General features: G+C 46.4%; 1 protein-coding gene across 4 annotated transcripts in view; it reads right to left on the bottom strand.

Moving 5' to 3' along the window:
* taf1 (TAF1 RNA polymerase II, TATA box binding protein (TBP)-associated factor) overlaps window positions 1-15,610 on the bottom strand; it is a 176,950-nt gene that overhangs the window by 140,325 nt on the left and 21,015 nt on the right. For all 4 annotated transcript variants that reach the window (XM_043704745.1, XM_043704744.1, XM_043704746.1 and 1 more), the window contains exon 6: window positions 12,566-12,888. In XM_043704745.1, coding sequence (XP_043560680.1) covers window positions 12,566-12,888 — 323 coding nt within the window. The remainder of the gene's footprint in view (window positions 1-12,565; window positions 12,889-15,610) is intronic.

Genomic DNA, 15,610 nt, shown 5'->3' with positions numbered 1-15,610 from the left:
TCCAGGTAAATTTGAGGTCAGGGTGGAAGGTGTTGGTAAGTGGATGAACTGTTCAACCTCCTCGTGGGAGCACGAGGCAGTGCCGATACAGTCATCGATGTAGCGGAGGAAAAGGTGGGGGGTGGTGCCAGTGTAGCTGCGGAAAATGGACTGTTCCACATATCCTACGAAGAGGCAGGCATAGCTGGGGCCCATGCGGGTGCCCATGGCTACTCCTTTGGTTTGGAGGAAGTGGGAAGATTTGAAAGAGAAGTTGTTCAGGGTGAGGACCAGTTCAGTCAGTCGACGGAGGGTGTCAGTGGAAGGGTGCTGGTTGGTACGGCGGGAATGGAAGAAGCGGAGGGCTTTGAGTCCTTCGTGATGGAGGATGGAGGTGTACAGGGACTGGATGTCCATGGTGAAGATAAGGCAATGGGGACCGGGGAAGCGAAAATCATGGAGGAGATGGAGGGCGTGGGTGGTGTCCCGAACGTAGGTGGGGAGTTCTTGGACTAAGGGGGACAGGACCGTGTTGAGGTATGCAGAGATGAGTTCGGTGGGGCAGGAGCAGGCTGAGACAATGGGTCGGCCGGGGCAGTCAGGTTTGTGGATTTTGGGTAGGAGGTAGAAACGGGCGGTGCGGGGTTGTGGGACTATGAAGTTGGAGGCGGTGGGTGGGAGATCCCCTGAAGTGATGAGGTTATGGATGGTCTGGGAGATGATGGTTTGGTGGTGAGAGGTGGGGTCATGGTCAAGGGGGCAGTAGGAGGAGGTGTCCACAAGCTGGCGTTTAGCCTCAGCGGTGTCAAGGTCGGTGCGCCAAACTACTCCCACGCCTCCCTTGTCTGTCGGTTTGATAGTGAGGTTGGGGTTGGAACAGAGGGAGTGGAGGGCTGCACGTTCCGAGGGTGAGAGGTTGGAGTGGGTGAGAGGGGTGGAGAGGTTGAGGCGGTCAATGTCGCGGCGGCAGTTGGCTATGAAGAGATCGAGGGCAGGTAAGAGGCCAGCACGGGATGTCCATGTGGATGGGGTGTGTTGGAGGTGGGAGAAGGGGTCGTCAGAGGGTGGGCGAGAATCCTGGTTGAAGAAGTAGGTGCGGAGGCGAAGGCGGCGGAAGAAGGCCAACCAACCCAACCACCTCGTGGATCAACACTTCAATTCCCCCTCCCACTCCACCAAGGACATACAGGTCCTTGGACTCTAGATCAGTGGTGCTGGAAGAGCACAGTGGTGCTGGAAGAGGCAGCATCCGAGGACAGGCAAAATCGACGTTTCGGGCAAAAGCCCTTCATCAGGAATAAAGGCAGAGAGCCTGAAGCGTGGAGAGATAAGCTAGAGGAGGGTGGGAGTGGGGATAGAGTAACATAGAGTACAATAGGTCAAGTTGGGCTTGTCCACCCTTGGGCAAATTGTAGATGGTCATGTGATAAGGGAATGAGGTATGATGGCGGATAATGAGAGACATATCCCCCATCACTCCTTGTTCCCTAATTCCACTTTCATATCTACTCACCTTGTATCTACCATTTACAGACCTCAGGGACCATGTAGAGATGAAAAATAAACAAACTCCTAACAATCTAATAGAACTCTCATCCATACATATTTAATAATGAAAATAAAATGACACAAAAATAGGTGGGAAGACAAGTGGTGAGATTAATGTGTCTACAGAGAGGTATAAGCAGGTTAAGTAGGTCAGAAAAAAACTTGGCCGATGGAATATAATGTGGACAAATGTGAGACAGAAAGCTGAATATTATTTCAATGGCAAAAAACTGCAGAAAGCCGCACCACAGAAATTTGGAGGCCCTCATACATGCATCACAAAATGCTAGCATTCTAGTTCAGCACTAATTGGGAAGGCAAATGAATGTTAGCCTTTATTTCAAAGGGAATAGAATACAACAATATTGAATGATGGAGCAGACTTGATGGGAAAAATGGTTGACATCTCCTCCTACTTCTTATGGTTCTCCTACTTTTTATGGTCTTATCATTATTTTAACTCCCAAAGAATAAAACAAATTTGAAGTTCTGAAGTCTCGTGTTCAATTTCCAATAACAAAAACAATTCTGTTCAGTTGCCACGACACAAATAATTTGTAATGGTCTCTATCAAGTGCCAATCAAATAACCACGTGGGAAGGGAAATTGTGGTCTCTAAAGAAGGAGGCCATCTGGTGTGTTCTATGGTGGAACTGGTCCTCCTGGGAGCAGATACGGCGGAGGCGGAGGAATTGGGAATACGGGATGGCATTTTTGCAAGAGGTAGGGTGGGAAGAGGTGTAATCCAGGTAGCTGTGGGAGTTGGTGGGTTTGTAGAAAATGTCAGTGTCGCTGTGGGAGTCAGTGGGTCTCCTCCATCGCCAGACCATAGCAACGACGGCTGGAGGAAGAGCGCCTCATCTTCCGCGTAGGAACCCTCCAACCACAAGGGATGAACTCAGATTTCTCCAGTTTCCTCATTTCCCCTCCCCCCACCTTGTCTCAGTTCCAACCCTTGAACTCAGCACCGCCTTCCTAACCTGCAATCTTCTTCCTGACCTCTCTGCCCCCACTCCGGCCTATCACCCTCACCTTGACCTCCTTCCACCTATCGCATTTCCAACGCCCCTCCCCCAAGTCCCTCCTCCCTACCTTTTATCTTAGCCTGCTGGACACACTTTCCTCATTCCTGAAGAAGGGCTCATGCCCGAAACGTCAATTCTCCTGCCCCTTGGATGCTGCCTGACCTGCAACACATTCCAGCAACACATTTTCAGCTCTGATCTCCAGCATCTGCAGTCCTCACTTTCTCCTTGAAGCTAATGACTGGGCAAGGTGCCGAGCTTGCTCATTATCCTGCAACTAACAGTTTGCTAATTGTTAAACAATTGTAACCTATATAATCACGCAACTCTCTTCTTGTCGGAGTGACTCGTGACCATTCGGTCGACTTGTCCCTCCCCGTGAGCTCACACTTAAACCAGTCAATACTTAAGGCTTGTGTGTGGCACTTCACCTCTAAATCTTCAACTGAGTCATCCACTGCATAATATTCTTTCATCCCCAATAATTAGCATAACCGGCAGGACTTCTACGTCACAAGGTTTCATGGAACCTGTTCAATGTTTTCCCCTATCCTGTTGAGTGCCTCCCTGAGTTTGCAGATATTGCGACAAGATGGGAGAGGAAAAGTGACCACTGCGGGTGGGTGAACCTTGAACCACGAGCCGGAGTGAGTGGGATTGGGCTGTGGCAATAGAGGCTAGTTTTAGTTTAGTGATCCACGAGCCATGAACCAGTCAGACTGTGGTGATAGAGGCGACTAGTTTTAGTTTACTGGTCCTTAGTGATCCGATAGAGATTGAGTTTTATTTTGGTGAACCTTGAGCCATGAACCAGTTGGGCTTTGGTGATAGAGATTAATTGTTAGAATTGCTCCAGAAGTTTCCACGGGCAGCTGTGGCCATTTCCTTCTGAGCCAACAATCTGAGAAGGGAACTGGGTTCCCTTGTAGCTATGGGATGTGAGATGCTGAGGCAAGATTGGGTTGAAGGAGACCGCACTGGACTTTGTAATTAAGTTGGCCAGGTCCGCCTTGAGAGATTGATCGGGATCCCGATATTTGTTGTCTGTCTCAGCTTCTCTGTTGTCTCTGTCTTTTGGCTTGGCTTGCTTCACTTTTTGCTTTGTTTTGTTTGTTTGCTCTGTTTGACCTACTTACACAACAATGGGATCGCAACTTTCAAAGATCACCGGTGATGGGCTGCCCCTGCGGATGAGGCTACCTCATCCTACTGAGAAGGGCGGCACTTCTCAGCAGGATGAGGTAACAGCAGCGCCATGGTAAATATGTCAAGTGCAAGAATGAGGTAGGAGAACTGTTAGTATCTCTGAGTTCACCAGTCGACACTGTTTGGAGAGAGATGGGTGACAGTCATTACGTTTTTTCTTTTACCATTGATTTGTATGGGTGGTTCCATGGAAATTGGCCTCACACAGTTTCATTTAAATTAAGCAAGATTTTTACTTGGCACCATGCTCCCAAGATTTAGGATCACCACCAACCCTCTGGAAATCCTCCTTCTCCCGCGTCTGTTCCCACTGCACCCCCGCCCTATTCTTCACAATACCCTAAAATCCCTATTGCAACTCCTGAACTTGAATCTTTAATGGATGAGATCAGTGCCTTTGTTGCGATTCGCAACAGAGGACAAGTGACGCTGCAGCCGGCAGTGCTTCTACACTGCCTCTCGAACATCGTCCCCATGAGGGTGGTGCCGCTGCAACAGCGCCTCTGCCTGCATCTGATGCTTCACTGCAGCAGGCGCCTGCCTCTACTACCTCTAGGCACCGCTACAATACCCGTTTAAAACAGCGACAACAGCGCGCTGATTCCGAGGGAGGCGGCTTCTCGGATGTTCATAGTCATCTCGCGCCACGGTTGCCCAGAATTATGATAGGTAATACACCGCTTGACAAGCACTCGACCTATGCTGAGGTCCACAGCATGCTACAGGATGCCCCATATCCCATTAAGTGTCCTGTTCCTTTCTATAATTGGCCTTTCAAAATTTGCAGCATTTATAATTGTCTTCCACATGATGCGCAAACTTTACTTCAACTGGCTTACGGTTCCTGTTGGGCTACCATTAAGTGCTCCATTGATTTTCCCTCCATACACTGGGCCACTGCTGAAGAGCGGTCTGACTGGCTGGGTAGATGTGTTAAGGATGCCATCATGAATACTGCTAGACAGCAGAATGACTTTGCTGAGGTCACTTACTGCCTGCAGAAGACAACTGAAACTGTCCCTGATTTTTTTTTACTCGTTTTAGGGACACATGGGAGAATTCAGCTGGCATCCCTATAGAGAACAATGAGAAACTCACAGTCCAGACCCTTATCAATTGCCTCTTGCCACATCACGCTCAGATTTACAAAGCCCAGAACCTTACTTGGCAGATTGCCACTTGGAAAGATACACTCACTACCCTTAATAACATGGACAGACACAGTCTTTTTGACACTAAGCGCAACAGAGAGGCTTATCCGTGTTTAGAAAGTACACTTTCTCAATCACAAAGTTCATTTCGACCAGATAGGAAATTTGGCAAATGCTGGTCTTGTGGTCAGTTTGGCCACTGCCACATGGCTGCTTCACGGGAGCTCACGCTTTAACAGCTGCCATTTGCATCACAACACTGACTCCAAGTATACGACCCTTCTCCCCATTCCCCTAATGCTTAGGGCTGCCATGGGGGGGTTCAGCAGGCTGCTTCAATACACCTCTCCTAACCCCATTTGAAAACCCCATGATGACAGTGGAGATGAGGTGGGGGGGGTGCCATTCCAGTTTTGGTGTATTTCGGGGCCACTCATCTTCTGCACCTCCCTCTGTGGATCTACCTTTCAGTTCCAAATCTGTCAGGACCGTAGGTGTCCTCAGTATACCCATGGTTGAGCCCCTCTCTGATGCTATCCCAATTACTGTTGGACCTGTCACCATTCCCGACTCAGCTATCATCTCCCCCTCCTGTCCAGTTGCCTTACTAGGCCATGAGACCCTCTGTAAACTAAACGCTTCCATCGACTGTTCCCCTCAGGGTCTTGTCTTAGACATTCCTGAATTTCACTAAGCTATGCTGCATTCTGGAATGATTGACTAACCACTGCCGTCATCTGTGGCTGCCCTCTACACTTGGCTAATTAACTCGATTTTTGACTCCATAGTTGCGTGGAACCCATTCATCCCCTTGTGCCTCTTTTCTGCACTGGCTCCTGTCCCCTTCATGATTTCCACTGTATAGCTGTGCTCCCAACTCATTATATTCTGCGTTTGCGGATTCGTACTTGAATAAAGAGACCGATATTACCTTTACAGGTTTTTGCTATGTTGGACACCAGGGACTCTCTGCTTGAGCCCCTTACCCGTGATAATTTGTCGTTGTTGCATGCACTATCCAAACGGATTCTGAGTGCGTTTTCCTGCTCTCATCATTACCACTACCTTTACTGTTCAGGGCCCCTTGGCCATGTCTTCCCACGATTGCCCATAGCTCCTGGAGGGCTTGCTGCCCACACTTTGGGCACGCCACCCTAACCATGCTGGGTTAGTCCTTTCTGCCCCACCACATACCATCACCTTGAAGCTGGCGCTCGCTTGCCGTCAGTCCGTCAGTATGCGTTAACACCCGCTGCTCCGGAAGGGATACAACCAGTCAATACTTCCCTCCTATAGCAGGGTATCCTTGTGCTCACATGGAGCACCTGTAATACTCCCATCTTGTCAGTTCCAAAGCCTGGACAACCAAACAAGTGAGGTTTGGGCAGGATTTACACCCTTGTGGTGCCTGATACCAATGCTATTCTCACTAATGTTGCTGCCTCCACTGCTTGTTTTTCCATGGTTGACCTCTGCTCTGCTCTCTATTAAACTATCCCCTGAAAATCAATACCTTTTTGCCTTTACTTTGGGCAGCTACCAGTATACATGGACATGGCTTCCCGAACAGTTTATGGAGAGCCCCACTGTCTATGCTTCCACTGTGCAGTGGACACTCGAAACCCTTTAACTGTCTCGCAACAGTGTCCTCGTACAGGACACTGATGACTTACTTGTCGCCTCCATCTTTGCTGATGCCTGCATGCAAGATACTGTTGCCCTGCTTCAGTCCCTGGCACAGGATGACCACAAAGTTTCTGTTGACAAGATGCAGCGCTGTCAGCCTAAAGTGCATTACCTGGACTTCGCACACTCGCAGGGTACCAGAGCCCTGGTCCTTGACTGTCTCACTGCCATTACCAGTCTCCCTCCCCCTGCTACACTTAACTAATGACTTTCCTGGGGATGGTGAATTACTGTAGGCATTGGATTCCTGACCTTTGTGAGGTCGATGCGTCTCTCAGGGAAGCGTCTTCACCAAAACAACCGACAAACGCCACTACAAATCCTACTCTGCAGGCTTTGCATACACCAAAGATACGACAATGTCCCGTCATTCCTGACCTGATTGAGGGCATCCGCACGACTCAGCAATCAGACCCCCAATCTGAGAAGGATCGGTGGGCCCATTTGGGCACCACAAAATCCCGCTCACTGCATCTTCTTACACATCCTGATGGCCACAACATTTGCCCTAAGTCTCACCTGCATGTCCTTACCCTAGCTGCCCATGGGGCTGCGCATGTTAGGAAGTGGGGCATGCAGCATGCTTTTGTGTGTTCATGGTATGCCCCTGATTTCACAACGGCTGCTTGCACTTTGCTATCATGGTGTCTCACTTGCCTGCAGAACAACAACTCTAAACCAGTGGTTAAGTAAGACCACCTCCTGGCCCCTGCAGGCCCATTTGCTCAACTCCGGATAGATTTTGCACACATGCCAACAAGGCAGGGTTTCCACTACCTGTGAGTGATTGCTGACATGTTTTCAAAATGGGTTGAGGCTTTTGGCACCAAGTAAGATGATGCTCGAACGGTGGTTAAATGCTTGTTAAGAGAGGTCATCCCCAGATTTGGGGTCCTGGACTCTATTGACAGCGATAGGGGCACTCACTTCGCTACAGGTATTGTCAATGCAATTAGTAAGGCTCTGGGGATAACCTGGAAACATCATATCCCTTTTCAACCGCAGTCCTCGGAAATGGCGGAAAGGATGAATGGTACTACCAAGACTGTCCTTACTAAAACTGTGCAGTACAAAGGCTTGCCCTGGCCTGACTCGTTGCCCCTGGCTTTATACACAATCTGGAATCAGGTTAACCAGACAATAGGCCTCACCCCTTTTGAGGTCTTGCTGGGCAGGCCCACGCCTACTGCGTCTAGATCTCCCAACCTCCCTGCTAATCTGGCCTTGCTCCTGACACAGGAGTCTCCTTAATTATAACAAAGCTCTGTCTCAGCTTATCATGCACAATCATGACCTCATTAACGCAGCCATCGCTGCTCCTACCACTGAACCCATGCATCCTTTCCAACCTAGGGACTATGTTATGATCAAGTCGTTTGAAAAGAATTCGTTTTCAATGGCACTTATTTCATTTGTGGCCAAAAGGACTACCCCTGGCTGCCTGCCTCCTAGACTGGAAAGCTGTCCCTTTCCTTTACCACTCCCACTCTTTGCCTTTTGAGACTTCCATGCCTCGCAGCAAGAGGGCGCTCACAACCTTTCAGCGCCTTTTATCTATCTTCTTTCCTCCCTATGCCACTCTCCAACTTGAGGTTGAGATTAGACGGATTGCTGCCACTCTGGAAGAGATTGCCAATGCCACGTCTTCGGCCTTTGACCAGCTCAATGCAGAGATGGTTGCCATCTATACTATCGCCCTCCAAAATCACGTGGCCCTCGACTACCTATTAGCCAAGAAAAGAGACACTTGTGCCCTTATCGGCTCTAATTGTTGTACCTACATCGCGGGCTCCAGTGAGGATGTTACTAACATTGCTGCACACATTCGTAGGGCAGCCTCCTCCCTCCATGATACTACTCCCCGATTGGATGGGTGGGTGGCCTGGTTCTTGGGCTAATACCCTCCTCCAGGGTCTTGTGGTTGTCATTGCTGTTTTCATTCTGCTTGCACTTATTATCATGTTCCTCAAACACTGTTGTGCCCGTTTTGGCTTCCTACTGCTGCCAAATGTCTCAACCTCATCCCAACTTATTCAGATCTCCATTCCCGACATTCCTCCCCCAATGGATGATTTTCATGATTCTTATTCCCTCGAGTCTGATGACCCTGACTCTGACAGTTACTTGGATGACTCTGAGCCCCCACCACCTAACGACCCCCAACTCCCCCCCACCCCCATCGGGTCAGCCTATGATCCTCCTTTTGCCCGCTTTTCTGAACTGCCCTCCTGATTTGGTAAAAAAAGGAAGGAATTGTGGGTGAATTGTTAGATTTGTGGCTGCCATTTTGTCACATATTAAAAGCCTGGAATCCATTTTGAATCTCATTTGATGCCTGTTTGCTAAAAGCCTGTTTCCCATACCCAGCTAAGAGGGATGTCTTTGCAGCTGGACTAATACCTGATAAACTAATTGTTTCCTTGCATGGACCTATTGAAAACCAACATCTGCTTATCAGCTACTAACTGACACTGTCCAGACATTACGTGAACAAAGCTAATGATTGGGCAAGGTGCCGAGCTTGCTCATTATCCGGCAATTAACCGTTTGCTGATTATTAAACGATGGTAACCTATATAATCACGCAACTCTCTGTATCTCATCAGAGTGACTTGTGACCATCCGGTTGACTTGTCTCTCCTGTGAGCTCCCAAATAAACCAGTCAATACTCAAGGATTGTGTGTGGCACTTCACTTCTAAACTGGACCACTACGAGCGAGTCACCCACTGCATAATTTTCTTCCATCCCAACAAAGGTGGATGGATATAGTGTACATGGATTTTGGCAAGGCGTTTGATAAGGTTCCAGATGGTAGGTTCATTCAGAAAGTAAGGAGGCACGGGATACAGGGAAATTTTGCTGTCGAGATACAGAGTTGGCTGGCCCATAGAAGACAGAGGGTGGTAGGAGATGGAAAGTATTCAACCTGGAGATCAGTGACCAGTGGTGCTCCACAGGGATCTGTTCTGGGACCAGTGCTCTTAGTGGTTTTTATAAACAACTTGGATAAGGAGGTGGTAGGGTGGGTTAGTAAGTTTGCCGATGACATGAAGGTTGGTGGAGCTGTGGATAGTGTGAAGGGCTGCTGAATGTTGCAACAAGACATTGGCAGGATGCAGAACTGGGCTGATAAGTAGCAGATGGAATTCAACCTGGAAAAATGTAAAGTGATTCACTTTGGAAGGTCAAATTTTGAATGCAGAATACAGGGTTAGAGGCAGGATTCTTGTCAGTGTGGAGGAACAGAGAGATCTTGGGGTCGATGCCCATAGATACCTCAAAGTTGCCAGTTTGATGGGGTTGTTAAGAAGGCGTATGGTGTGTTGGCTTTCATTAGCAGGGGGATTGAGTTTAAGATCAGTGAGATTATATGCTGCAGCTCTGTAAAGCCCTGGTTAGACCACACCTGGAATAGTGTGTTCAGTTCTGGTCGCCTCATTATAGGAAAGATGTGGAAGCTTTTGAGAGGATGCAGAGGAGATTTATCAGGATGCTGCCTGGACTGAAGGGCAAGTCTTATGAAGACACCTCCTCCCTCACCTCCATCCAAGGCCATAAAGGAACCTTCCACATCCATCAAAGTTTTACCTGCACATCCACTAATATCATTTATTGTATCCGTTGCTCCCGATGCAGTCTCCTCTACATTGGGGAGACTGGACGCCTCCTAGCAGAGCGCTTTAGGGAACATCTCCGGGACACCCGCACCAATCAACCACACCACCCAGTGGCCCAACATTTCATCTCCCCCTCCCACTCTGCCGAGGACATGGAGGTCCTGGGCCTCCTTCACCGCGGCTCCCTCACCACCAGACGCCTGGAGGAAGAACGCCTCATCTTCCGCCTCGGAACACTTCAACCCAGGGCATCAATGTGGACTTCAACAGTTTCCTCATTTCCCCTTCCCCAACCTCACCCTAGTTCCAAACTTCCAGCTCAGCACTGTCCCCATGACTTGTCCTACCTGCCTATCTTCTTGTCCACCTATCCACTCCACCCTCCTCCCTGACCTATCACCTTCATCCCCTCCCCCACTCACCTATTGTACTATATGCTACTTTCTCCCCACCCCTATCCTCCTCTAGCTTATCTCTCCACTCTTCAGGCTCTCTGCCTTTATTCCTGATGAAGGGCTTTTGCCCGAAACGTCGATTTTACTGCTCCTCGGATGCTGCCTGAACTGCTGTGCTCTTCCAGCACCACTAATCCAAAATCTGGTTTCCAGCATCTGCAGTCATTGTTTTTACCTTATGAAGAAAGGTTGGGGGAATTAGGGCTTTTCTCATTGGAACGAAAAAGGATAAGAGGTGACTTATTGGAGGTGTACAAGATGTTGAGAAGCATAGATAGAGTGGATAGCCAGAGACATTTTCCCATGGCAGAAATGTCTTTCACAAGGGGACACAAGTTTAAGGTAATTGGAGGAAGGTTCAGGGAAGATGTCAAAGGCAGGTTCTTTACTCAAGAGAGTGGTGGGGGCGTGGAATACACTGTTAGCAGTGGTAGTGGAGTCAGATACATTTAAGTGACTCTTGGATAGGCACATGGAAGTTAGTAGAATGAAGGGTACGTATGTTAGTCTGAACGTAGAGTAGGATAAAAGGTCGGCACAACATTGAGGGCCAAAGAGCCTGTACTGTGCTATACTGTTCTATGCTCTATGAAAGATCCAATTCTCCCCAAATAATTGGAACACTGAACATTGGTGCAAACTATCTTGCATCATCAACAAAGAAATGAAAAGGGATCAAAGGAAGACTTAAAACAAATCAAATCATCCAACTGCTGTGCTCCAGATTGGCACAATTGAACGACATGATCCCTATCAGAAACAAAAACAGAAATTTCTGGAAAATTTAGCACGTTTGGCAAAATCTGTGGAGAAGTAAAAAAGTGTGGCGTTGGAAAAGCATAGCAGATCAGGCTCTAGATTTCTCTCCACAGATTTTGGTTCTGAAGAAGGATCACTGGACCTGAACATTAACTCTGGTTTCTCTGCACAGATGTTTGTTCTGAATGAGGATCACTGGACCCAAAACATTAACTCTGATTTCTCTGCACAGATGCTGCCAGACATGAGTTTTTCCAGCAATTTCTGGTTTTGTTTCTGATATCCAGCATCCGCAGTTCTTTTAGTTTTGCATTATCCCAGTGTTTTTTTCCACCTTTCAAATCTACATCCTATGCGTGTCTGTTCACATACGTGTGGTTAGTTATAACGGGGAAGAGTTTATGTTAGTAATTCAAATTTCTTTGTTACCATTAGTTAAAACATTTTTGTTTTGGAATCAACACTTCTTTTCTGGTTAAGTGCAAAGGTAAAGGTGAAGTCCCAGAGGACCATAAGGCCTGGTCTGTCATTCGAGGCAGACAATGGTGGTGAGTTTAATTTAAGGATCAGCATGCTTCATCAGACAAGGGACAAAATTGAGAAGATAGGACCTTCATGGTAACATCAGCCAACATGGGAATTGAACCCACACTGTTGATGTCATTGTATCAGAAACCAGCCAAATGAGCCACAAAAATCTAATGGCACAATTACTTTCAATCTGACCGAGATAGTTAGGTAGAATTTATCATAATCAAATATTTTCACATTTGTGATGAGTCCAGGAAAGCAGAGCTTGTTTTCCAGCACACACTACTGGGTTGTAACCATGATTTTCAACCATTACATACTTGTTAGCTACATACTTAATTTTATGCTTTAGCTGACTACGTGTCTTTTGTCAGAATTCAGCTGACCTTTATGCAGTGAATACAGATGCTCCTAACCCTCAAACTGGAGCTAAAAGAATAGTTAGTGCACTCAAATATATATCTAAATATGCCACAACAATTTCAGAGTTAAAATCCCTCTCTTTTTAGCTTCCCCAACAAACTGACAGCTCCAAGACAACATTTTCACAGTTACATTCCCCAATTTAATTCACTATATGGAATCCAAATGAACCCACTTTCTCACCTGTCCTGGTCGAAATTCTGGGAAGAGTTCTGTAACATTCGGTAGTTGCTTAGTTGAATCCCGTTGCATAATACCTGCCAGCGGCAATGTAAGTTTATCTTCCTTCTGAGATTCATTCTGCCTTGATCGTGGAACATGCCGATCTGTCTCAGATTCTGAATCAGAGGAACTGCTAAATTCAACCTTCTCTGAGGTGGATGAAGGAGCGATTATGGAAGGTAAAATGATCCCATCATTCTCATTAGAGACAGAACAAGGGAAAAGGGCATCAGCAGCACGCGATCCTCCAGTAGTACTCAGCACTGCTGTATTTACTCCATTTGCTGAGGAAAGAATAACAGTGAATAATGATATATTACTTTCTCTGCATCACAATCGTGTAGTAAAAAGGATGCAATATAACATCCCCATTGAGATCACACCAAAATTTGCTTTTATTCACAGAGAAATTCCTGCCATGCTCAGTGCTTTTGTGTCATGATGATTGTTCAGACCTTCACTATTTTATTTTTCTAATTTTTGAGTGGAACAGAGAGTTGTGAATTGACAGTGACTTTTGGACTGACCGCAGGAGCTTGTTTTAAAAAAAAACAAAAGAACGAATAAACTTATATTTACTCATAGGACCTGGCCTGCGAAGTTAATTGCAACTTGACTGTTGTTCAAATAACACTACATAATGGTCAAAGGCTGGCAAATGGTTTGATGTTAAAAGGAGCCATCACTGGGAGGATGGTTCCAACCAGTCTAACAAAGTGAATGTTGTAAAAAACACAGAAACCAAAGTTTTTGTATTTGTAGACAGAAAGGCTGAGAAAGCTACTGGAAGTAGCCTTGCTTGCTCTCCATGTCTCCTCCCTTTATCAAGTTATTGAAAGTGCAGAGAATAGAATCCCAGTTTTAGGAAATAAGTGAGTATCCCTCAGAGCCTACTTGAAGCAGTTTGCATTGACTGGTGTCTTCAGAAATCAAGTTAGATACAATCCTGTGGTACTACACATAATTCCAACTGAAGTGAATTGGCCAGTTACATCTCTTTTGTTTTTCTTCTAATTTATCCCTTAATTGTGTCTGTATGTGTGCGAGTGGGGACAATGTTCAAAGAAGATTAGGTTTAAATTATATAGACATTAATTGGATTACCTTGTTACTTTGTTTTGTTCTACCCAAGATGCAATATTAGTAATTAAATTGTTGATTTGTTTTTGAGCTATAAACCTGGTGTCTGATATCTTCTTGGTTTGATTTGATTTGTTTATTTTCATGTGTACCTAAGTACAGTGAAAAGCTTGTTCACGACCAGTAGAGGCAGATCATTGTAGGCAAAGACATATAGATCATATGGTGAAAAAAGACTTAGACAGAGTGTGAGCACAAGGCAAGATCAATATAAGCAAGATCAGCATCATTTGAAGTTACAGAGTCCATTCATCAATCTAATTTCAGCCAAAGAAGCTATTAGTGAACCTGTGTTTAAGCTTCTATATCTTTGCCTGATAGAAGAGGTTATAAAATAGCATTACCGAGATGCAATGGTCTTTCTTGTTCTTAGCAGCCTTTCCACACAGCGAGCCATTACAAGGAGTCCATGGATGGAATGCTGGCTTCCATGATGGTCTGGCCTATGCATACAACTATGTGCAGTTTCTTACAGTGCTGGGCACAGCAGTTGCCATACCAGGCCATTATTCACCTGGACAGTATGTTTTCATTGGTGCACCTACAAAAGTCTTTTGAAATCCTCTGTTCACCTCTGCATTGCCTCTATATTTTTTATATATAGTGACAAGAACGATATGCAATATCCCAACTTTGGTCTAATCAAGACTCAATAGAGGTTTAGTAAAACTGCCTTAATCTGTCTTCCAAGACTGCTTTAGACAACTCTTTATTTTCATATCTCCATATTGGCCATCATTTCAGTTGAGAATCACCAGTTTGAGATTAAGCTGCTCTCGCTGAAACTAAATCTGAAATTCTGTCATGTTGTGATCACTACCTCTGGAGGATAATTTTCTAATTAATCCTACATTATTACATGTCAAGAAATAAAATAGTTGCTGTGGTTCTGTTCGCCGAGCTGGAAGTTTTTGTTGCAAACGTTTCGTCCCCTGTCTAGGTGACATCCTCAGTGCTTGGGAGCCTCCTGTGAAACGCTTCTGTGGTGTTTCCTCCGGCATTTATAGTGGCCTGTCCCTGCCGCTTCCGGTTGTCAGTTTCAGCTGTCCGCTGTAGTGGCCGGTATATTGGGTCCAGGTCTATGTGTTTGTTGATAGAGTTTGTGGATGAGTGCCAAGCTTCTAGGAATTCCCTGGCTGTTCTTTGTTTCGCTTACCCTATAATGGTAGTGTTGTCCAAATCAAATTCATGTTGCTTGTCGTCTGTGTGTGGCGCTACTAGGGATAGCTGGTCGTGTCGTTTCGTGGCTAGTTGATGTTCGTGGATGCGGATCGTTAGCTGTCTTCCTGTTTGTCCTATATAGTGTTTTGTGCAGTCCTTGCATGGGATTTTTTACACTACGTTAGTTTTGCTCATGCTGGGTATCAGGTCCTTCGTTTTGGTGAGTTGTTGTCTGAGAGTGGCTGTTGGTTTGTGTGCTGTTATAAGTCCTAGTGGTCGCAGTGGCCTGGCTGTCATTTCAGAGATGTTCTTGACATATGGTAGTGTGGCTAGTCCTTTGGGTTGCGGGATGTCCTCGTTCTGTTGTCTCTCCCTTAGGCATCTGTTGATGAAATTGCGAGGATATCCGTGCACAAACCAGACATCCCACTCAGACCCTTAGTATCACTACCAGGGACACCATCACTCAAACTTGCGAAAGAACTACAGCAGAAACTGAAACACTTGATCAGCAGATCCAGACACTCTATACAATCAACACAGGAATTCTTGGACATCATCAGAAATATACACATAGACAAGGAAGAAACCATGGTCTCATTCGACGTAACGGCACTGTTCACGTCTATTGACAAAGCCCTAGCCAGAGAAACAATAGCCAACCTGCTGAACAGACACAACAGACAACAGGACGTTGAACCCATC

Source organism: Chiloscyllium plagiosum, chromosome 15 (assembly GCF_004010195.1).
Source record: "Chiloscyllium plagiosum isolate BGI_BamShark_2017 chromosome 15, ASM401019v2, whole genome shotgun sequence".
NCBI classification, from domain to species: domain Eukaryota; kingdom Metazoa; phylum Chordata; class Chondrichthyes; order Orectolobiformes; family Hemiscylliidae; genus Chiloscyllium; species Chiloscyllium plagiosum.
Note: the sequence above shows the minus strand (reverse complement) of the source record. Positions and strands in the feature narration are given on the sequence as shown.